Below are 23,638 nucleotides of genomic sequence, written 5' to 3'. Positions count from 1 at the left end.
CACATGAAACACAGCATCAGAAATGAGAACCTCCATAAAGGTAGGAAAGTGGAAAATACCTGTCATGAAAGGTAAACTAAAAAAAAAAAGAAAAAAGAAATCAATTATCAGCACAGGCTGATGACAGGGACCTTGTCTGTAGTCTAGGCACTGAAGAGAGGGAAAAGTGGGCTAATCTCATAAAATTTTTGTACCCACAAGCTGGTCCTCATACAGACACTGGGTTCTGTGGGCCTGTGGGCCTGTGTGGCCCAGACACCTCCCTGAAAATTAAAAGTTGACATAAAATGATCACAAGCCAAGAACAGTCTAACAGAAGCAACTGCAAAATATTTTCTGAGGGACCCGCTCCTAACCCAGGCTGTTCAGGATCCTCACAGATAAAGCCCCACTGAATATGAGGTCGCACCAGACCATGTGGTGCCCTACCTCGGACACAGGCCCTGATGATCTGTACCTGCTGGCATTAATGCCCTGTGCAGTCCCCTCCTCTCGAGTGTGGACTGGACTTATCGTAATGAACAGAACACGGTAGATACAACGGGATGGCACTTCTGAGATTAGATTGCAAAAAGACTAGGCTTCCATCTTGGACACTCTCTTTCTCTCAGATCTTTGTTCTGGGAGAAGCAAGCTATTATGTTAGGAGTAGCCCTGTGGTGAGTCCCACATGTCAAAAAACTGATGACTCTGGCCGATAGCCAGTGAGGATCTGAGGCCTGCCAAGAGCCACGTGAGTGAGTGAGGAAGCAGATATTGCTCCAATCAAGCCTTGAGATGACTACAGCCCCGGCCAACACCTTAACTGAAGCCACATGAGTCACCTGATCCAGAGAGCACCTACGCTGCACTCAGATTCCAGACCCACAGAGATGGTGAGATAATAAGTACTTGTTGTTTTAAGACACTGTGTTTGAGGGTAATAGGTTACGCAGCAATAGATAATAATAATGCAAACTGTGATATAGACAAAACCTAAGCTTTTGTTAAGTTAAGCCATTGAGAAGGCAAGCTTGATCTGTCACAGCGGCTGGTGTTACCTTACCTAAAACAGATTAGCTTTTTTTTTCAGATTAGCTTTTAAACTATGTTTCAAACTTATAAACCTTATAAGAAAAAACTGAAGACATAGGAGACATAAGCTTCAAATAAAAGACGAGAAAGATTTAAAAGGAACCAAACCTGGTTTCCAGAACTGAAAGAAAAAAGTCAATTTAATAACACGATTAATGAATCCAATAGTAGATGGACACGCCTGCAGAGAAAGTTAGTGAATCAGAAGAGAGATCTGAGGAATTCACCCAGAAGACAGCATAGAGAGGAAGAGATGGAAAATATGAACAAGAGGTCAAGATGCACAGAGAGAAGAATAAGAAGGTCCCACAGACCACTAATAGGAGCTCCAGGTGACATACTAAATAAAATGTAGAAGCAGCAATATTTGAAGAGTTAATTAGACTGATGGAGATTTTTACAGACTTCTGGCTTTATGACAGGGTGACAGGCAAGACAGCTATAAAGCTAGACAAAACTGTCGAAAACAACCACTTCATCACTCTGAAAATCAATCAAAGGTATACAACAAAGAAACATATATGTGAAAATTACTGAACAGCGTGAGTCTGTGGTGTCCTTGCCTGGGGCTGCTCCTGTTACTCAAGTTCCCGGCTCTATCAGTTGCAATAGTTCAACCAGGGTGAGGCAGGCTGTGAAAACCAGCTGCTTCACTGCCACTGCCAAAAGGGGCTCACTGAATTTGGAACATTGTCCTATAATATCAAGAATGGGGCTGGGGGGAGAGCTGGGGTGGGGAGGGGGGGGAACAAGGATAACCAGCAGTACTGCTGAGCTGAGATTTCAGCACTTTTGGAAGCATGCAATGGACTGGCACACTAGGCAAGGATTTAACAGAGGAGTTCCAGGGGATGAGATAGCCAGAGAAGGTCTGATGAGCTCTCCACATATCCTGGGTTAACTAGAGGGGAGTGCATGCACAACAGCGACCAGAGAGGCCTCGAGCCACCCACACCTCTCTGGCCAATGGAGCACACCTGTAATGGTAACATAAGAGAGGCTGGCAAAAAGTAAAATCCAAGGTAGGCTTAAAAACAGCCTGCAGCACCTGCACCCCAATGTTCACAGCAGCAATGTCCACAATAGCCACACTGTGGAAGGAGCCTCAGTGTCTATCAACAGATGATGGATAAAGAAGATGTGGTCTCTGTATACGATGGAATATTCCTCAGCCATTAGAAACAACAAATACTTAAAAAAAAAAAAAAAAGAAAAGAAACAACAAATACCCACCATTTGCTTCGACGTGGATGGAACTGGAGGGTATTATGCTGAGTGAAATAAGTCAATCAGAGGACAAACATTATATGGTCTCATTCGTTTGGGGAATATAAAAAAATAGTGAAAGGGAATAAAGGGGAAAGGAGAGAAAATGAGTGGGAAATATTGGAGAGGGAGACAGAACACGAGAGACACCTAACTCTGGTAAACAAACAAGGGGTGGTAGAAGGGGAGGTGGGCGGGGGGTGGGGGTGACTGGGTGATGGGCACTGAGGGGGGCACTTGATGGGATGAGCACTGGGTGTTATGCTATATGTTGGCAAATTGAACTCCAATTAAAAAAAAAAAAAAAAAACAGCCTGCAGTCCCTAGTCCACACATAGCACCATAAGCCAAGAAAAGCCTTTCTGGCTCAAGGTTCTTGGGCACAATCTCTGACCAATCTCTGGCTGAACACTAAGCTATGCAGATGCAAGGACAACCCCTAGGAAACCAGGCTTAAAAATAAAAACAAGGAAAAAAATAGTGACTACATCAGAGACCATATTTAGCAGGGAAGACAGGTTTCACAGATTTAATCCAGGGATCCACAAACACATAAACAAAGCAATAACAATCTTCAAGAGGTAAAGTAAGAACCCACAACTATATGGTTAACTAATCTTCAATAGAGCAGGAAAGAATATCCAATGGAAAAAAGACAGTCTCTTCAACAAATGGTGTTGGGAAAACTGGACAGCCACATGCAGAAGAATGAAACTGAACCACTTTCTTACACCATGCACAAAAATAAATTCAAAATGGATGAAAAACCTAAATGTGAGACAGGAAACCATCAAAATCCTAGAGGAGAACACAGACAGCAACCTCTTTGACATTGGCCATAGCAACTTCTTACCAGTCACGTCACTGGAGGCAAGGGAAACAAAACCAAAAATGAACTATTGGGACTTCATCAAGATAAAAAGCTTCTGCACAGCAAAGGAAACAATCAACAAAACTGAAAGGCAGTGTACAGAATGGGAAAAGATATTTGCAAATGACATATCTGATAAAGGGTTAAAATCCAAAATCTATAAAGAACTTATCAAACTCAACACTCAAAAATCAAACAATCCAGTTAAGAAATGGGCAGAAGACATGAATTGATATTTTTCCAAACAAGACATCCAGATGGCTAATAGACACATGAAAAGATGCTCAACATCACTCATCATCAGGGAAATGCACATCAAAACTATGATGAAACACCACCTGACACCTGTGAGAATGGCTAAAATTAATGACACAAGAAACATTAAGTGTTGGCAAGGATGCAGAGAAAGGGGAGCCCCTCTTACACTGCTGGTGGGAATGCAAACTGGTGCAGCCATTCTGAAGAACAGTATGGAGGTTCCTCAAAAAGTTAAAAATAGAGCTACTGTATAATCCAACAATTGCATTACTAGGGATTTACTCAAATGATTAAAAAATACAGATTTGAAGGGGTACATGCACCCTGATGTTTATAACAGCATTCTCAGCAATAGCCAGACTATGGAGAGATCCCAAATGTCCAATGACTGATGAAAATGGATAAAGAAGGTGATATATATATATATATATAATGGAATATTACTCAGCCATCAAAAAGAATGAAATCTTGCGATTTGCAACAATGAGGATGGAGCTAGAGTGCATTATGCTAAGTGAAATAATTCAGTCAGAGAAAGACAAATACCATATGATTTCACTCATATGTGGAATTTAAGAAACAAAACAAGTGAACATATGGGAAAGGGGGGAAAGGGAAAAAAAGAGAGAGAGAGAAGGAAAAAAATTAGAGACTCTTAACGATAGAGAACAAACAGGATTGATGGAAGGACATGGGTGGCAGATGGGCTAGATGGGTATTAAGGAGGGCTCTTGTGATGAGCACTAGGTGTTGTATATAAGCGATGAATTGCTGAATTCTACTCCTGAAACCAATATTGCACTGTATGTTAACTAACTAGAATGTAAATTTTTAAAAAATTTTAAAGGTCAAGTAAGAATCCAGAGTTGCTACAATATATTTCTTAAAATGTTCAGTATACAAGAAAAAAAAAATGAGACATGCAAATAAACAAGAAAATGTGAATGTCCCCAAATGTTTCATTTATCAGACAAAAGCGGCAAAGCAGCTATTACAAATATGTTAAAATATCTAAAGTAAATCATGTTTAAAGACTGAAAAGAAAACATAGCAATGACTTTCATGAATTAAAATAAAGAATTTTTTTAAGAGCCAAAAGGAAATTCTGGAGCTGAAAAATACAGTAACGGAAGTGAAAAATTCACTAGAAGGGCTCAGCATTAGAAATGATCAGTAAACTAGATCAGTATAAATTATGCAATCTGAAGAATAGAGATTTAAAAAAAGAATAAAAATAAACAGAAACCCATTATTGTCCCATAGGTCTCTGACCTATGGGACAATAATAAGCAAAGCAGTATACATGTAATGGGAATCCCAAAAGAAGAGAGAAAGGGAAAGAAAAAGATACTTGAAAAAATAACAGTTCAAAACTTTCCAAATGTGATGAAACATTAATCTACAGATTAAAGAAACTCAATAAATGCAAAGCAGGTTAAATACAAAGAGATCCATAGCCAGATATGTTAGGGCCAAAATGTTGGAAGCCATTTCGACAAAGAGAAAATCTTAATAGCAGCAAGGGGAAAACAATTCACGACACAAAAGAAAACAACAATATGATTAACAACTGGCTTTTCATCACAGCAATAAGCATGGGAATGATAGATTTGAAATGCTGAAAGAAAAAACTGTCAACCAGGAATTCCACATTCAGCAAAACTATTCTTCAAAAATGAAGTAAAACTAATGATGTTTCCAAATACATATAAACTGAAGAATTTGTTGCAGACCCAAGAAACGTTAATGGTAGTTCTTCAGGCTAAAGGGAAGTGACACTTAACAGTAACTCAAATCCACCAGAAGAGAGGAAAGGGAGCAGAAACGACAAATATAAAAGACTCTATAGATACAGTTGCCTGATTTTTTTCTCTCAACTTCTTTAAAAGGCACGATATTTTACACCAAAACATTTCTGATACAAAAGAAGACAGTAAAGAAAGAACAGAGGAACGACAATGACACGATACAATCCAACCATATCAATAATCACATTAACCATGAATGAATGAGAAAGCCTCATTCGAAAGGCAGAAATTGTTAGACTGGAGTTTTTTTTATAAAGCATAAGTAGGGCAGCCCAGGTGGCTCAGAGGTTTAGCACCACCTTCAGCCCAGGGCGTGATCCTGGAGTCCCCGGATCGAGTCCCATGTCGGGCTCCCTGCATGGAGCTGCTTCTCCCTCTGCCTGTGTCTCTGCCTCTCTTGCTCTCTCTCTCTCTGTGCATCTCTCATGAATAAATAAAATCTTTAAAAAATAAAAAAATAAAGCATAAGTAGGGGGATCCCTGGGTGGCTCAGTGGTTGAGCACCTGCCTTTGGCCCAGGGCACGATCTTGGAGTCCCGGGATCGAGTCCCACGTCGGCTCCCTGCATGGAGCCTGCTTCTCCCTCTGCCTGTGTCTCTGCCTCTCTCTCTGTGTCTCTCATGAATAAATAAATAAAATCCTTAAAAAATAAAAAATAAATAAAACCATAAGTAGGTTGGAAGTAAAAAGGATGAAAAAAGATGTGCCAGCAAACAGTAACCATGAGGGAAATTTCCAGATTTGATGAATAGCACTAATCTTCGGATTCAGAGAGAACACACATGGAGTGAAACTGCAGAACACCAAAATCACAGACAAGATCTCAACAGCAATCAGAAGGAAATGAACGCCATCCACAAAGACGATTAGATTGATTGCAGACTTCCCAACGGCAACAACAGAAGACAGATGACAAAAGAATATCTTCAAAACACTGAGAGAAAACAAACGCTGACCTAAAATTCTATAATAAGCTGATTTATGGTAAATAATGAGGGTAGGCTACATTTTTCGTTAAAGGCAAAGTTTGCTACTAACAGACATTGACTGAGAAAGTTACTAAAGAATATTTAAAAGGAAGAAACGAAATATAAGGACGTACAGGGGCGGGGAGGTAAAGATGTGAGTCTATATAATCAAGTACTAAAGCATAAAATGTAACAACAATAATAAAGACTCATTCAGAGAGGTAAAAACAAGGTGGGACTAAAATACCAGGCAACATGCACAGGTAAGAAGGGAAGAGGTGATCACAACGGAAGTGTCCTAAGGCTAGAAGAAATTGTCGAATTTAGACTTTGCAAAGTCAAATATACACATGAAAATCCTAAGAGTAAGCACAAGAATGAAAATAGAATATAGAACTGCCAAACCAGAGTGGGATTTGGTGGGAAGAAAAATGAAGAAAACTAAGCCAGGGGCGCTGGGGTGGCTCAGTCAGTCAAGCATCTGTCTGCCTTCAGCTCAGGTCATGATCCCAGGGTCCTGGGATCAAGCCCCACATCAGGCTCCCTGCTCAGCGGGGAGTCTGCTTCTCCCTCTGTCCCCCACCCCAACTCCGATTCATGCTCTCTCTCGCTCGCAAATAAATAAAATCTTTAAAAAAGAAAAATGAAGAAAACTAATCCAAAAGAAGGTAGCAAAGGAGTAGAAAAGCATCCCTCAAAAGGCGTGAGAAATAAGGGCACAAAATAAAACCACAAAACACGCCCAGGCCTATCAGTAACCACAACAAATATAAATGTACTAACCCTCAAGCAGTTGTCAGAATAGATGTGAAATAAACTCCTCAAACTGTTTACAAAAGACACACGTAACACGTAAGGAGACAAAAAGCTGGAGCACGCCCGTGGTGTCGGAGGAGCCAGGGGACCAGCGTGGCTGGGGTGGGGGATGGCAGGGGACAGCGTTAGAAGGACTTACCGGACGCACAAGGGCCAGATGCAGCAGAGCCTTAGAAGTCACAGTAACGTCCTCTGAGTAAGGCAAGGGTTTGGAATGAATGCAATTCTATTTTGAAACCATCCCCCCGGGGCCACGCGGAGAGAGAATGAATGGGAGGGGGGCTGCAGGAGACCCCTTTGGGGGCAATGAGATAGGGCAGACAAAAGCCATGCTTTGAGGAACCTCCACACAGTTTTCCAGAGTGGCTGTCCCAGTTCACATTCCCACCAAAGATGCAGATGCAGTGAAACTAAGGGACACCTGCACCCCGATGTTCATAGCAGCCATGTCCACAGCAGCCAACCTGTGGAAGGGGCCTCGGTGTCCACCGACAGATGATGGAGAGAGAAGATGTGGTCTATGTGTACAATGGAGTATGGCTCAGCCATCAGAAATGACAAATACCCACCATTTGCTTCGATGTGGATGGAACTGGAGGGTATGATGCTGAGTGAAGTAAGTCCATTGGAGAAAGACAAACATTATATGGTTTCACTCATACGGGGAATATAAAGAATAGTGAAAGGGAATAAAGAGGAAAGGAGAGAAAATGAGTGGGAAATATCAGAGAGGAAGACAGAACATGAGAGCCTCCTGACTCTGAGAAACGAACAAGGGGTAGTGGAAAGGGAAGTGGGCGGGGGATTGGGGTGGCCGGGTGACTGGCACTGAGGGGGGCACTTGATGGGATGAGCACTGGGTGATATGCGATATGTTGGCAAATCCAACTCCAATAAAAATAATAATAAAATAAATTTCCCTAAATGTTGGGGGCGGGGGGAAAGCCATGCTGATGCAGATGGGAGTAGTGCAGTGGGCGTGGGGGGAAGCGCCTGGACCCCGGGCATGCCTGCAAGGGGGACCCACAGGATTTGCTGAAGGGTTGGATGTGGGCAAGTGAGACAGAGAGAAAGGAGTTGAGGCAGACTTCAGGCTTTGGGATCCGAGCTCCTAGAAGCTGCCCTTACCTGAGCCGGAGAGGACAGTGGATGGAGCAGGGTGTTTTGTGGGGGAAGGAGAAGGGGATGAGGGTGCAGCAGCCTCACTGTGGACCTCTTAAGTTTGAGTCTCCTCAACATCCAAGGGAGATTCTGATACCTCGTGAGACACGCATGCATTGGCAACTACGGGAAGATCGGAGCTGGAGACACACATAGGGGCCATCGGGCCGTCCCTGCTACTCCGAGCCACGGGCCCAAGGAGTGAGTGTGGAGAGAAGTCCGGCAACTACAGCCCTGGAAAAACCCAGTGCTGGGTCCTAGAGAGCTGGAGACGCTCCGCAGGGCGAGCAAGCCGGGCAGCCAGGGCGGGAATCCAGCAGAGCTGCAAGGTGCGGGTCTCCAGGGCCAACCAAGCACGGGGCTTCCAGAAGGGGAGAGCCGGCCCTGTTAGCTGGCGCTGAGGGGGCAGGTGAACCGAGGCCTGAGCACCCTCCATGGGGTTCAGCCACACGGCGTGGGACGTTCCCTGGTTTGGGGACCATCCCAAAGACCCCAGCCGCAAACAGTCGGGGCCAATCAGACCATCTTCTGCGTTGCTCCCCCCCACCCCCAGCAAACTAACGATAGCTAACCTTTCCCGAGCGCAGCTGCTGTGCCAAGAACACTACTATGATGCCTAGTTTTGAAATAAAGTGGGGCTCAAAAAAGTCGCGTAAGTTGCCCAAGTCGCTGAGCCGGCACTGCACCTGCCCCCGCTCAGCAGACGCTCTTGGCCCCAGGTCAGGGCAGGCACCCAGGTTCTCCCACTGAGCCCCCCACCGGGCGCCCCCAGAGCCCCAGGCACCTACTGCCAGGATGTGGAACGGCCCACGGGGTTGGGGAGAGCCCCTTCTCAGCCACAGTGCTGCCGCCCTTGCTCGGGGCCGGCTGCGACCAGGCCCGGTGGCCGGGGGACCCCAGAGAACTGAAGTCCCCCTGCAAAGTCAGCACCTGGGGACCCTTGGAGGTCTGAAGGGCAGGCTGAGACTGCGCCCAGCTGCGCTCCAGCTGCCCCCCCCCCCCGGGCCCGGACCTGCTGAGGCGCGGGGGGCCTGGAAGTGCCCCCCTCCCCCACTACAGGCACCTGCCGCCCCTACCTGTCCGGTGGTGAGGGAACGGCTGTAGCCAGGGATGGAGCTCCGGGGATGGATCCGGGGCGGGACACAGCAGCTGGGAAGGGTCAAAGGGCCACATTCAGAGTGGGGCTCTGAAGAAGGCGGGACTCCCAGCGCTGGGGCTCCCGGGCAGGTGGTGCCCCTCAGAAGCCCCCCGACAGGTCGCTCCTGGGCGCAGGGATCCCAGAGGCACCCAGATGGGAGCTACCAGCAGGGGCCCCTTCTCCAGGTGGGGTGGGACAAGACGCCCAGCTGAACCCAAAGCAGGCCCCGGCCCCGACGCGCCCGCAGGTGTCTCCTGCAGGGACCCCAAATCAGCTCCCACCCCAGCCCCAGCCCTCCCGTCCTTACTTGATCCGGGCCTGGTCCACACTGGAGGAGCGGCGGGAGGTGAAGCGCCGGGCCACGGCTTTGGGAGACGTCTTGGGGCTGCCGTCCGAGTCTCCGCTCTCCTCATCCCCCATGGCTTTGATGTAGCTGCCGCTCCGCATCCTGCGGCAGGGAATCTCCCCGTCCTTGCCCCCAGTGGGGTAACCCCCCCAGTCATCTTGCGGCACCTGCGGGGACAGCAGCTTCTGTCTCTCGGACACAGGCCTGCTAAACCTGGGAGTCAGGGCTCCTGTCCCCACCGCCAGGGTGGAGACACCAGAGGCAGAGCCCGAGGGAAGCGTTCAGGCTGTCCCCCCATTACGCGGGGGGGGGGGGGGGGCGGGGGGGGGCTTCATCATCCTCCGTGGACCTGTCGCTGCTCAATCGAGGTGACTGGTCAGGAGCCAAGAGGATGAGGATCAGAGGCCAGTGACCTGCGACCTGTGATGACCCACCCCCTGCACTGGAGTACCACCCATCCCCACCTATCACTCCTCCTTCTCCTTCCCCCTCTCAACCTGCTGACACCCCAAACCCTCCAAGCCTCCCATCCTTCCCTCTCTGAGGAGCCTTGGAGCAGAGGACTCCAAGCATTGGGTTCCAAAAGCGCGCCCCACAGTCCAAAGTGGGGGATGCACCGGGTGGGGCTGGGAGCGGGGCAGGGGCTCGAGGGGCAGGAGGGAGACCAATTAGGAGGCTGGTGCTGTTAGCCAGGCAAGAGATGATGAGCCTAAATTAAGACCGTGACAATGAGGGGGACGGGAGATGGAAATGAGGTGTTAAAGAGCACCAGTGAGCCTGATTAGACGTAGGGGGCGAGGGGGCGAGGGGCGGGGAGGAGCCGCAGATGCCTGGGAGGCTGCTGGCTGAGGCCCCGGGGGAGGGTGCTGTCGCTCAGAGCCGCAGAATCCCAGAGGAACGGGTTTGGGGGAGAGGTGATAGGTTAGGGTTGAGTATCTTAAGTTTGGCAGGGAAATGCCGAGCAGGTGGTTGGGTGCTGGGTGCTGGGTGCTGGGTGCTAGAGTTCGGCGGAGGGATCCGGGCTCCAGGCAGACACGTGGGAGTCATGGGCGGCAGCTGAATCCCCAGGGGTGAGCGAAACTGCCCAGGGGGGAGAAGGAGAGCTGGGGAGGGATCCAGTGACATTTAAAAAGGGGACTGCAAAGAAAGGAAGAAAAGCCTATGAAGTCACCTGAGAAGGAGTGGGCCGAGGGGGTGGGAGGGAAGTCAGGAGAATGCCGTGTCATGGAAACAGGAGACATTTCCAGAATAAAAGGAGTTGATAATGTCAAATGCCACAGTGCGCTCCGAGGTTAGTGATTCGGGCGCGGGACGCGGATCCGTGTTAAGTTCTCGCCCCATCACTTGGCTACAGGAGGACCTGAGTGGAACCCACGACTCTGTCTGGTTCCTCATCTGGGGACTGGTGGGGACGAGGAGGCCCACATCCCGGGGAGGGGTGGGGGGCGAAGGATAAACAGGCGGACACAGCGTGCGGGGCCCAAGCAAGGCCTTCGGACTGTTGGCTGGGCCGGGCATAAGCACTGGAGGGCGTCCGTCAAGGCAGCCTATAGTGCAGGGAAAGGAGGTGAGGACGCAGAGGTGGTGCTCGAAGACCCTGGGTGTGAAGGGAAGACAGGGGATGGCAGGGGGTGTAGAGTTAAAGAAGGATTTCTCAGGATGAGAGATCCGGGCAGGTTTCCAGGGTAAGAGAAAGAGCCAGTAGACAAAGATAGTGTTTAAATGGGGAGGGGGCGGTGATGGGGGACAGTCAGTCCCGGGGTGGAGGGGGCCCTGGGGAGGTTGGCTCAAGCCCTGCTGCAGGAGTCAGCCCGGGATGAGTGGCCTCGGCCTTTCCTCTGAGCCAAGAAGGGAGGGCCCGGGGGTTGGGGGGGGACCCAGAGGAGTCTGTGGGTGGGCTGACAGGAAGGCGAGGGAGCCGCTGACTCCACTAGGAGGCATGAGGTATAAACGGAGGCATGGGGGAGAGGGCCGGGGCGGCAGGGAAGACTGCAAACAGCCGTCGTAAGGAACACGTGGAATGGGGTGCGGCGGTGACAGGGGTCGGGACTCGGGGGGAGCACAGGGTTCAGGGAGGGACACGGACTCTGGGGGTGAGGCTAGCAGAGGGGACGGACGTCAGGATCCTAACAAAGTCCCAGGCATGGGATGGGGTCCCAGGACGGAAGGAACCCGCAGGGAGGGGCAGGGCTCAGGGAGGGAGCGGAAGCTCAGCCACAGGATGGAAACACGGGGATGGACTAGAGTCTGCAAAGGAATAAGGACTCCAGCGGACAGGAGGGGTTCAGAAGAGGGTGGAGGGAGCACTGGGGTCCAGCAAAAGGGTTAAGGAGCCCACGGAGGCACCTGGTCTGAAGGGGCCGGCTGCCTCTGTGTTCGTGCAAGGTCCCTGCGGTGTGCTGGTCCCTGCCCCCATGGGCTCCTACTCCGCCGTCCTAGGACACCCGGAGCCCCAGGCCCCAAGGGATCCTCCCTCCCTTGCCGCCCGCCCGAGGAGAGGAGCCCCAGGCGCAGAGCGCACATGGGACAGGGACAGCCAGGCGGCTCCGCCACTGCAGGGCTCCCCCTCCACAGCCACTGCGGCTCCTCGCTCCTCTGCAGGACACTGTGAGGCGCATGTTAAAAAGGGAGCCCCCAGAGAGGTCAGGGCGGCCCTGGAGCAGCGGCTGGCAGGCTGGCAGCGAGGCCCCAGGGACAGCCAGGCCCCAGCGGGGTCCGCCATCCCGCCTCGGCCCTTCCTGCGGGACCCTCAGCTCCCGGCGCCGAGAACCTCTGCCTCCCCAGCAAGGGGGCACACCCGAGGCCAGCCCAGAGTCTCCAACCTTCCCTAGCCCCCCGGCCACCCCTTCCAGCTCTCACGCGGCCCGATTTTTTTCTCCCTTGGGCTCTCGCAAGTTCTCCACCCAGGAGAGCCCCGCTGCATGAAGAACTTACCGGCAAGGCCAGGGACCCTCAAACCACGCTCTGTACCCCGAACGGCTCAAGGTCAATGCTCTGTACCCCGAACGAACGGCTGCAGCCTCTTCCTGGGGGACCCTTAATCGGCTGCTGCACGCGACCGACTCCAGCTCCGTGGGAGGGAATTCAGCTCAGGAGTCCCGGCCCTGAGCCTGGCCCTGAGCGGCCCCCAGCCACCACCCCAGGGGGTGACGTGCCTCTTCCGTGCTCCCGAGGTGCCTGGCCTTCTCCAGCCCAGCCTCACCGCTCTATCCTACTTGCTTCCCAGTCTAATCGCTTCGCAAGCCGCACCTGTGTCTCTACCTTTGTATCCGGGGCTCCCCCCGGAAATGTGCCCCCAGTGAACGACCGCGGATGAAATATGTGGAACGTGGGTTTGGGGGGAAACTCCAAGTCTGCTGGACTTCCAGAACTTGTATTGACTTTTTCTCCTAAACCTATGCGAGGCCTTAAGAGAGCAAGCGGGATGGGGTGGGGGGTCGTGGTGGGGGCAACTGGCTGGCTCAGTCAGAAGAGCGTGAGACTCTTGGTCTCAGGGTCATGAGTTCGAGCCCATATTGGGTGTAGACATGACCTAAATAAATAAAACTTAAAAAAGAAAAAAAAATGAAGCCAGCCAAGGAGTACAGGAGAGGGGCCTGAACAGAGAAGAGGAAGGTTGACAATGGGAAGAGCCCTGACCTCACCTCGGGAGGAAGACAGAGAGGGGACGGTGCGGGATGGATAAGGACCCCACAAGCAGAACGGATCAGAGCCCTTCGCCTCAGCTGCAGAGACCATGCAAGTGGCGAGACAGGACAGGGACATCATCGAGGCCAGCCGTCACCTGCACCATCCGCTCCCAAGACACCCTGCCCTTGGGTCGTATCTGGGGCTCAGACGTCAGCGTGTCCCCAGCCCAGGAAAACCCCCAGGACAGGCTCCCCGGGCTCTCCCACGGCCTCGGCCTCGTGGAGTCCTCTGCCGCAGGCACCCCGGGACGACAGACCCAGCAGAGGCACATTCTGGAAATAACTGACCTTCTACTCAGTATCTGGACCACCCAGATCTGAGCAGAAAAGAGGCCTGGAGAAGGCCTGGGGGCGAGAGAACTGCTTTCCGACTGTGACCTCCAATCCCGAGGGCCACGCCGTCCTGCCCGCGGCCCACCCTCGACCTCATTCTGCCTCCAAGCCCCTAAGACAGAGGCTCAGCACAGCTTGTCCAAACAGGTCGAAGGGAAGTCTTCCCCGCACTGACACCAATGTCAGAAATGGGGAAACTGAGATCCCCGAAGGGGCTCGCAGGGAGGCAGGGAGGCAGGGCACGACCTCCCTGCCTCCAGGTCTCCATTGCAGGGACAAGTGACTCCCAGCCAGCCCTTCTGAGAGCTCCCTGGGCGACAGCACCGATGAGGGTCGAGGACCCCGCTCCCCGGGCCCACCAAAGCCTCACCTGCAGATAGTGATAAGTCCTGGCTTTGGCCTTGGCCTCCGGACCCAGGAGCCCCTTGCCCGGCCCGGCCCCGGGGTATCCGTCCCGGCCCTGGCTGACCATCATGGTGTGCCAGGCACTTCGCTTGACCGATTGTCCATCCAGTGACATGGACATGCCAGTGCAGGCAAGGCAGCGGCCTTCTGACCCGCCCGAGCGCCCCTTGAAGCTCAAGTCCCGGTAGGACCCGTCTGGAGCCTCCAGGCAGAAGGGACCACCAGGCTCCCCAGGGGGCCGCCCACCCGCCAGGAAGCCACTATCGCTGTCCAAGTTGTCATCGGAGCTCCACCAGCCAGCGGCCTTGGACTGGTGCCGCCCGTCCCCCTTGCGGTCCTTGCTCTTGCTCCTCTTGCCGTGCCTGGACTGGTGGTGGTGGTGGTGGTGGTGGTGATGGTGGTGGTGGGAGGCGTGCGGGCCTCCGGAGCCCAGGCCGGGGTAGCTGTCTCCCGCGGAGCTACCTCTTCCCTCGGCCTTGGGCCCGTTGTAGTCCCGCTTCCCTGGGGCCTCCAAAGAGTGGGACTTGGCGAAGAGCTTCTGCACGGAGTGAACCAGGTGCCGGATGCGGCTGGGGCTCTCGCTGCGGGCCTCCGGGGTGGCGCCAGACGCGGGCCCTGACCCTGGCCCGGCCCCCGCCGGACCTCGCTGGTATGGAAGCGTGTGGAAGCCATCCTGTTGAACCGGCAACTGCTTTTCGAACTGGTCCAGGAGTGTGGACGGCAGGCGGGGGGCACCCTTGCCCTGGGGGTGGCCCACACAGTCTTCACAGGTGTCGAAGGGGCCCTGGCCAGGGTACATCCTGGGGAAGGTGCTGCTGCCCCCACCAACCCCGGCCCCCCCTGGCCCTCCCTCGGGGCCTACTGATGGCCCCTCACTCAGGCTCAGGGGCCCTTCAGGAGAAAGGTGTCCCAGGCCAGCTCTTGGGGCACAGAAGCGGGGCTCGGTGGAGAAGGCCTCCCCAGAGCCCAGCAGGTACGGGGCCCTGGCAGCTGGGCCCACGTCCATATGCTGCTGGTCGGCAAAGCGGGCTGGGCGGGGATGGCTACCGCGGTCGCCATGGTAACCCCTCATGGCCTCAGCAAGGGTACTTCATGGTGCTGGGGGCCAGGCCCCAGGAACCTCCTGGGAAAAGAAGGAGAAAAAAGGATTCAGGTGGAACAGGCCACTTCACCCAAAACTCTCAATTATCAGGCATTCTCGTGTCCCTGCAGGTGACGCACATCGACTTATTGTGATTGATTGTACTATCTTTCCCCCGAATGAGCTTGAAATCCCTTACAACGGTCATACTAGGTGACGGCACTCACAAGGGTGCAAGATAATGCCATCGCCCGTCGAATGCTGCACGTTTTCATAAACACTTGTTCACGAGACTAAATGCCCTCAGCCGAGCGGATTTGGAAGAATCCTTAGGTCACCGAAAATAAAAGGATACCCGAGCAGACACAAAAATAGATATTCAGAGAAACCGGTCATTCGGTGAACTACCTTTTAACAAGCTGGCTTTAGGCGCACTGACCCAAGGCCACACCTGTGCCCCGGTCCTACCCACATCCACCGCTGTGTGGGGCAGGCCTCAGGGTCACGGCCTCCGGGAGCGGTAACCAAACAGAGCGCTGGACCCACACGGACATAGCCGCCCCCTCCCCTGCCTTCCGCACCCTGTTCCTTCCATCTGGCAGCAGGCTCACTCTCCTCCCGCCCACCATCCCCCCGCCCACCCACTCCAGGGCTGAGACAGGAAGGAATAACCCAAGATGACTGCCACTTCCTCTTCTGGCTTCCAAGTGTTCCCCTTTTGCCTTTTATCCCCACCGCACCCTCATCCCACTGTTGAGGAGTCACACAGGGAGGAGAAACCATGCAGAGGAGGGACGCTGGCTGCAAAAGGCAGCGTCTAAATCCTAAACTGAGATGGGAATGCAGGAGTTCCTCCTCCCAGGGACAGAGGGCGGGCTGGGCAGGGAGGTGATGGAGAGCGAGCGCTGGAACCGGTGTCCCTGGCCCCCATCCCAGGCTTGCCAAGGCTACAGGACAGAGAGGTCAGCTCTCAGCAAGAACTGCCTCCGATCAGGACTGCAGAGCTGCCAGGACAGGAGCTACAGCAGGAGGGGGTGTCAGCAGGGGGGACAGGGACTGAGGAACTGGCAGACGGCGCCCTCCCTCATCCCAGACCAGGCTCTGGAGCCATCTGCTGACCAGGAGGGGATGACAGCCTCGAAGACTCCAGACAGCAGCACCTCGGACACCTGTCCTCCCTCGCTCCCCAGCACCACCTCTCCATACCCACTGCTTCACGCCGCGTCCAGGCTGATGTTTCAGAACCTCGAGCCGCGCCCCATGTCCCAGACTCCTACCACTCACCATCCAGGGTTTCCCATCCTTGGTGTCAGGATCCCCACCACCAGACAGAACGGAAGCTCCAGAAGGCTCAGGATCACTGGCTCCTACATGGAAGAGAAAAGCGTGGTGAGCAGTGGTCTCAGAGTCCTCGGAGGCCCAGCCTCAGGCCTGGACAGCTTCCCTTCCCAGTCGACCCCCGCGCCAGGACTGATTGGGTCCCCCATGATGCGCAGCCTTTGGACGCCCAGGGAAATGAAGTTGGCTTCATTATGCAAATACATGCAAATGAGCTGACGGGTTGGACTACCTCCAAGTGCAGGTGTCTCTGTGATCTGTCCATGGTGCTGAGCCACTGCGTGTTTGGGTTTTTTCCCCTCCCATCGCGTTTGGGTTCCCCCGCCCCATCGCCCTCAAATACGAATCCACTCCACAGAATTTGTTGAGCAGCTACCATAAGCCAGACTGAGCAAGACGTGTATAGAAGTGATCCGAGTATGGCCTCTGTCGTCGAGAGGCTTCCAGTCCAACAAGGGGACAATCCTACGTGGCAGGGTCATTTCAGGTCCCTGTATTTTTGCACAAGTTGTACCTCCTCCTAGAATCTCCTTCCATCCACTGCCCTCAGCTCTTTCCCTCGACCACCACTTACTCTCATGGAGCCTCACCTTCCCTCCGTGACTTTCCGGACTCTTATTCCGGGTTATGCCTCCCTATCGGGGTTTCCCCGCAGCCTTGGTTCCCCGGTGAAAGAAACCATAATGCGGCACTGAAATAGGTTCAGTCCGTGTCTCCCCACCTAGAGCGCAAGAAGGAACCGTATCCTACGTGTCCCTGGATCTCCCAACACCTAACTCGGGGCTTTGTGCCGAGCAGGTCCTCCTTCAAGTTTCACCAGGTAGATGAATAAATGACTGGACTCAATGCCACGCTGGTTCGGATGAAGACCAGACCGGATCCAATAGAGGGAGCTGAGGAGGACTTCCCGGGGAAGACTGTGCTGGGGACGGAGAACGAGGGCTGCGTGTCCCGAGACGAGGTGGTGGGGAGACCAAATTCCCAGAGGGCAGGAAACGGGAAACATAAAGGCACAAGAGGTGGGCAAGGAAGGAATTCGGGGGGGCGGGAGGGGGGCTGTGAAAGTTCCGGCAGACACGCAGGGCTTGGCCGATTCTGGGACGAGGTGGGGGAGAGAGAGTCAGGAAGGAAGACGACTCTGAAGTTTGCAGCAGCCGTGACTGGGAGACTGATGAAGCCATTATTGGACACAGCGACGTCCAGAGAAGAGCCAGCTTGGCCAGCATGATTGATAGCGGCGCAAGAGACACGGTCAGACCTCAGGAAGAACTTCCTGGCCCTGAGCTACGCGAGACGATGAAGAGAGCTGTGGAGTCTCCTGGAAACCTTCCATAGAGGAGACGGAGACATGTCCAGCCCCCGGCCCACCTGGTGGCCCGGACGGAAGACGCGGCTGCTTATCTTGCCTGAAGGGAGCCTGGGGTGACCTCATGGATCTCAACTGCTTGGCTTTGGGCAACAAGTCTTCTCCTCCACTGCCCTTCTCTGGGGCACCAGGGGGTACTTCAGACCCACATGGCCTCACAAGCAGTTGCTGGAAAAGCTCTTGGAAGCACCTCACTGCTCTGGAGAGAACTTTTGATAGCCCGGGCCTTCATCCTCATCACAGTCCTCGTCTCCTCGCCCCAGGCAGGACCATGATCAGGACTCGCAGCACAACAGTCCACTTTGGCAGAAGCCCAGCCCGTCTCATTGGCTTTGTTTGTGGTCCCATCACGCCGAGCTTCCCAAGGGTGGACATTCATTCCCCAGCTCCCCCCACCCTCAGCCCTGCCTGACACCGGGGGCTGCTGCCAAGCCTCTGAGCCTCCATCGAGATCTTATCAAACTTCAATCTCTGTCTCTTTTAAGATTTTACTTATTTATTCATGAGAGACACAGAGAGAGAGAGAGGCAGAGACCCAGGCAGAGGGAGAAGCAGGCTCCATGCAGGGAGCCCGACGTGGGACTCGATCCTGGGACCCGGGGGTCACGCCCTGAGCTGAAGGCAGATGCTCAACCGCTGAGCCACCCGGGGAATCCTCCAACTTCAGTCTCTTTAACATCAATCCATGTTCTCCCAGAGCCAGTCTCAGGGGAGCCAGGCCTCTGTGACTGATGCTCTCCAGACAAGCTATCCTCGCCTCCCTTGCCCGCGTCCTATGGGGCAGCATCGTCTAGTGGGAAAAGCACAGCTTCTGAGACCAGAAGGTGTGTGACACCAGGCAAGTGACCTGATGCCTGCTGCTCCTCCATCTCCCAGGATCTGAATATCAAATGATAAAACGCATATGGAGCCATTTCACAGACTCTCCAAGATCACACAATATAATCCCCTCATATGAAGCCTTATTTTGGATTTCCAAAATCCCCGACGTCCAAATACTAAACCACGGTGAAACTAAAATACAGAGCACGGAGGGGAGGCAACAACGCAGTTTACGGGTTTCCTAAAGAAAAGACTTCCTTGATGTAGATTGGATCATCCAGGCTCCCCCCCCCCCCGCCCCCCCCGTACAGTGTGTTTTACCATCACGGTCTCCCGCCGTTGCCCCATCACTAATCAAAAGGGAGGCAACACAAGCAGGGAGGGGACTCATAACTCCATCCATCACCAGGTCCTGTGGATTTTGCTTCCTCGGCATAGACCTGCCCGCTTACTTCCACAGCCACCAAATCATTGCCGGCTGACCAGCTCAGCCTCGGCCTCCGTGTCCTTTCCCTGTCCCAGCAGCCCCTGCAACTGGAGGCCACACGATTCACTCCTGGCTAATGATACCCAAACATCCGATCGTTTCTGGGAAATCCTTTGCCTTTGTGATAAAAGGGGTGGGGCCTGCTGGTACCATCCTTCCCCCCCTTTCTTCTGGGCCTGAACGCAGTCATGATGCCCGGAGCGAAGGCCGGGGTCTTGTTAGCATGACAGAAAGGCCTAGAGAATCCCAGAAACTCGAGTCCTGGAATCCAAGGAACCAACAGGAGCGGCTGCCTTCCTCCAGGCCTAACTGTTGGTAAGGAATCAACATCTCTGCCTTGAAACCATGGTCAGCCAGATTGGCCGGATTTGCAGGTAGAGAGCACTGCGAACTAGTCCAACTAACTCAGCACCCCTGTCCTGCCAGCTCCTAACTAGTCCCCCGGCTTCCTCTCCTGCCCCTTCCCTTCCAATCCAAATGGTCAAGTGGAGACGGACATCTGATCGGGTCACCTCTCTGCTTAAAACTCCTCACTGGTTTTACTGCCGTTGTTCAGATGAAACGCCATGACCGTCCCCACGTCTCCCGCGGCCCCCATGGCCCCGCGGCCCCCATGTCCCCCACGGCCTGCAGGGCCCAGCCCGCCAACATTTCCAAGCGACCCCTCATGCACGCTCCTCCGCACTCCCTCAGCTCCGACCAGGCCAGTCCTCCCGCAGCCCCGGGATCCCTCCCGTCGGGGCCGATCCCCCTGGTCGTCCAGAAAGCCTTCCCTCGTCCTCCTCTGCCTTGTCAACTCCCACACACCCTTCAGATCTCAGCCTCGCTGCTGCTTCCTCAGCGGCCTTCCCTGGCCTCCCGACTAGGTCAGATCTCCCTGCTGTTTGCTCTCGAGGTGCCAGGACCTGCGCCGCCCTCAGCCGCTGCCGTTTTCAGGTTGTGAGCAGGAGACAGGCCGCGGCCCCACTGGGACCTGGGCTCCGGGCAGGTGCAGGGGTTTCGTGCACCTTGGGGGTGCCTTCCTGCAGCCCCAGGTCGCCTTCCCGCAGCCCCAGGTCACCTTCCTGCAGCCCCAGGTCGCCTTCCCGCAGCCCCAGGTCACCTTCCCGCGGCCCCAGGTCGCCTTCCCACGGCCCCAGGTCACCTTCCCATGGCCCTAGGTCACCTTCCCGCAGCCCCAGGTCGACGCCCGGTGCTCAGCAGGCGTTCGTGGGGTGAATGGGAGCCTTCCGCTTACACCTTACGTACCTCCCTCAACGATCCCAAGGGACAGACGTGGGCCCCCGCTTCCATTTCACAGAAAGAGAAACTGAGGCTGAGAGAGGCCAATTGACCCACGCCAGGTCACAGATCGGGCGGCCAAGCTGGACCTTGTCAAGCCCGCAGCCTTGGCTTCCCTGCGGCCCCCGCCACCAGCCCACAGAGGCCGCCTTTCCCCCCACGCCGTGCGGAGGCCAACACAGGGATGAAAGTGCAGTGGGCCAAAGAGGAAAAGACAGACAGACAGCAGCCCGCTCACAGCCACCCATCGCCAGAGCCAAGAGGCTGTGCCTTCCCAGCAGCGAGCGCCCCGGTCGCCCAGGTCCAAGGTCACAGGAGTGCAGAAGAGAGGAAGCTCCGGGAAGCCCCGCGGCAACCCCAGGCACCGGTGCCACCGCCCGCCCACTGCACCCCATCACCGCCCCACCACCACCCCCGTCACCCGTCTGCCCCCAGGGCCCCGAGAGTGGCCGCCCTCGCAGCGGCCTGTGCTGGCCCACGCGTGGGGCTGGAGGGCCCAGGGGCGCCGCAGTGACAGGTCCCCCGATGCGGCTCCAGCCCACCTGGGGATGGAGGAACCGGCACGCATGCCGTCACCAAGAAATTACCCGATTTAGCACCAACTACACAATCCGGCAATTAGTCCCTTAAACCGGAACTTGCCGGGGGCCGCCAGCCTGGCGGGGTTGTCGCTACAAAGCTCACTGGGAGTGCAGCTGTGCGCTCTGCCGGGAGGCTGTCCCTGCCCCAAGCAATTACCTTCCAGAAAAAGGATGGACCGAGGAGGCAGGGGGCAGGGCTGCGGAGGCCAGAGCCGCGCCTCCTTGGCTCTCCCGGGGCCTGCCCGCGCCCAGGCTGTGGCCCGGGCCCTGCCTCGCCCTCCGCGCCCACGCTCCCGCCTGCGAGACGGCAGAGCTATCGGGGTCGCCAGAAAGGGATCGACGTGCGCCGCCCGCAAGGTGCAGCCCACAAAGCCCTCGGTGGCACAGCCGGCACTTGGGAGCACTTAAAGTAGCCCTCGTCATCTGCACGCTCTTCCTTTCTCTTCTCTTGACTTCCTCCAATGGTTTACAGCGCGACCTCGGCTGGGTCCCTTAATCTCTCCGAGCCCATGGACAGAAGCTATTCTGCTGCGGACAAAAGCAGGCCTTCGTCTAGACCGTCCACACCCGGGCACCAGGGGGCCAGGTGCGCTTGACAGCAAAGGCCTCCGTGTCAGAGGTTGGCGCAGAGCGACCCTGGGCAAAGCAAAGACAGAGATTTCAAAAAGCAAATACAAACCGAGTCATGCCTTCCTCATGAAGCCGGCTGGGAGAGCGGCGGGCTGGCCACAGTGGTCCAGGTGGCAGCCCAGGGGTACGGTTGCCCCCTTGCCGGGGATCGGCCCCATCTCGCCCCACACCCTGGAACCTCTGAGATCGCCCCCACGCCAGGTCCAACACGGCGCAACTTGCCGCGAGTGAGGCCTGGATCTCGTCCTGTGGGTGAGCCGGGCCTGCTCCTGGGCCCCCAGAGCTCGGGCGTTGCCCACCCAGCCTGCCTGTTTCCCCAGGACCACCAGAGGAGCCAAGACCCTGCCTCGGGGTCTCGCCCTGGCCTCCACGCCCCCCATCCTGACAGCAGCCTGTGCACGGGGGCGGGGGGTGTGTCCACTCGTGTAAACGGGTTAGCGCAGGGGGCCTTCCCGGGGCCCACGGCCTGCAGCCCGCATTGCTCTGCTCAGGGATGGGCGCTCTTCCCCAGCCTGACCCTGCACCCAGGGACCCCGCATCCAGGGCTACCCGGGCCCCGGGCCCATCCCACCGGCTTGGCCATGCTGCCTTTGTAGGATCCTAGGGGCTGGGCTGGCGTCCTTGTCCCTTGCTTCTCTCTACCTCACCACCAGCCCTGTCGCGGACGACTCCGTGTGCCTCGTGCCCAGCCCCGGCCCCTCAGGACCCCAGAGAAAAACCTCCTCCTACCCTCACTGCCCCAAGAAAACAGAATAGAAGGAGGGAGGCGCGGGGTCTTTCTCGTTGGCCTTTATTACTTAATTTAATCAGCTCTTCTTGGGGGTGGGGGGGACGGTTAGGGTAGGAATTTTACAGAAAATGGGCTTACTGCTCCAAAATACTCGAGACATTTAGACAGAGCCAAGTCTAAATCCATCTCCTGACCCGTTGGACAGTGCTCAGTCTGTGAATAACCCACACTACCTATAATCTCTTTGAAAATCCCACCTCAGGGGGCTTTGCACTTGATGTTCTCTCTGCTGGAACGCTCTGCCCCAGATATTCCCATGGCTTCCTCTGCCTCATCTTGCAGGTCTCGGCTCAGAGAGGCCTTCCCTGACCACTCACCAGCTGGAGTTGAGCCCCACCCCCCAGGCATGCTCTCCATCACCCTGCTTCATTGTCTTCCCCGCACTTATTGCCCTTTGAAATTATTTTCTTTCTCTATTACATGTTTATAGTATGTCTCCCCATAGGAGGACATAAGCCCCAGCAGGACGCGGACCGTGTCTGTCTCAGGTGCTGCGGGATTCTGAGTGTCGCAAACAACGCCTGGTATTACAGGCGCTCAAAACGATACCCATCTGGGGGCCCCTGGGGGGCTCGGCCAGTTAAGTGGGAGACTCTCAATTTCAGCTCAGGTCATGATCTTAGGGTCATGGGCTCGAGGCCCATGTCAGGCTCTGCACTCAGTGGGGAGTCTGCTTGGGGGATGTTCTCCCTCTGCCTCTGCCTCTGCCCCCCTATGCATGCCCCCCTCTTTAAAGTAAATATGTAAATAAATCTTAAAAAATATGTATCTATTTATAAGAATGAAAGTCCTCACTTGCCACCTTCACCCACTCTTCTCTTGTGCCCAGCAGGGCATAGAAGGGACCTCTAGTCCTTTCCCTCTACAGGCTTTAGCGAGCCCTTGAAGGATTTGGTATTAGACATCCAGCCTCCAAGCCCAGCCCTGCTCTCATACTCCTCTAGCCCGTCTCAACTGGGCAGGTCTGGACGGCTCTTTGCCAGCGGCATGTGGGTCCCTCCAGATGCGCCCCCTTGGCACGGTTCGAGGAAGGTGTTCGGGGGACAGAAGAAGAAAGAGCGGGGAGATGGCCTCCCCACACTGCAGGGAGGACTGAGGCTCTGAGGAGGGACTCTCAGGGTTCGGAGTC

At 54.6% G+C, this 23,638-nt stretch overlaps 1 protein-coding gene across 2 annotated transcripts in view; it reads right to left on the bottom strand.

The window, feature by feature from the left end:
* DLGAP3 (DLG associated protein 3) overlaps positions 1-23,638 on the bottom strand; it is a 62,126-nt gene that overhangs the window by 24,242 nt on the left and 14,246 nt on the right. For both annotated transcript variants that reach the window (XM_077844829.1, XM_077844828.1), the window contains exons 2-5: positions 16,499-16,581; positions 14,099-15,256; positions 9,668-9,873; positions 9,299-9,371 (exon numbers count right to left, since the gene is read on the bottom strand). In XM_077844829.1, the coding sequence (XP_077700955.1) occupies positions 9,299-9,371; positions 9,668-9,873; positions 14,099-15,205 (1,386 nt within the window). In that variant the 5' untranslated portion in view covers positions 15,206-15,256; positions 16,499-16,581. The remainder of the gene's footprint in view (positions 1-9,298; positions 9,372-9,667; positions 9,874-14,098; positions 15,257-16,498; positions 16,582-23,638) is intronic.

The sequence above is a fragment of the Canis aureus genome, chromosome 13 (genome assembly GCF_053574225.1).
Source record: "Canis aureus isolate CA01 chromosome 13, VMU_Caureus_v.1.0, whole genome shotgun sequence".
Lineage (NCBI taxonomy): Eukaryota > Metazoa > Chordata > Mammalia > Carnivora > Canidae > Canis > Canis aureus.
Note: the sequence above shows the minus strand (reverse complement) of the source record. Positions and strands in the feature narration are given on the sequence as shown.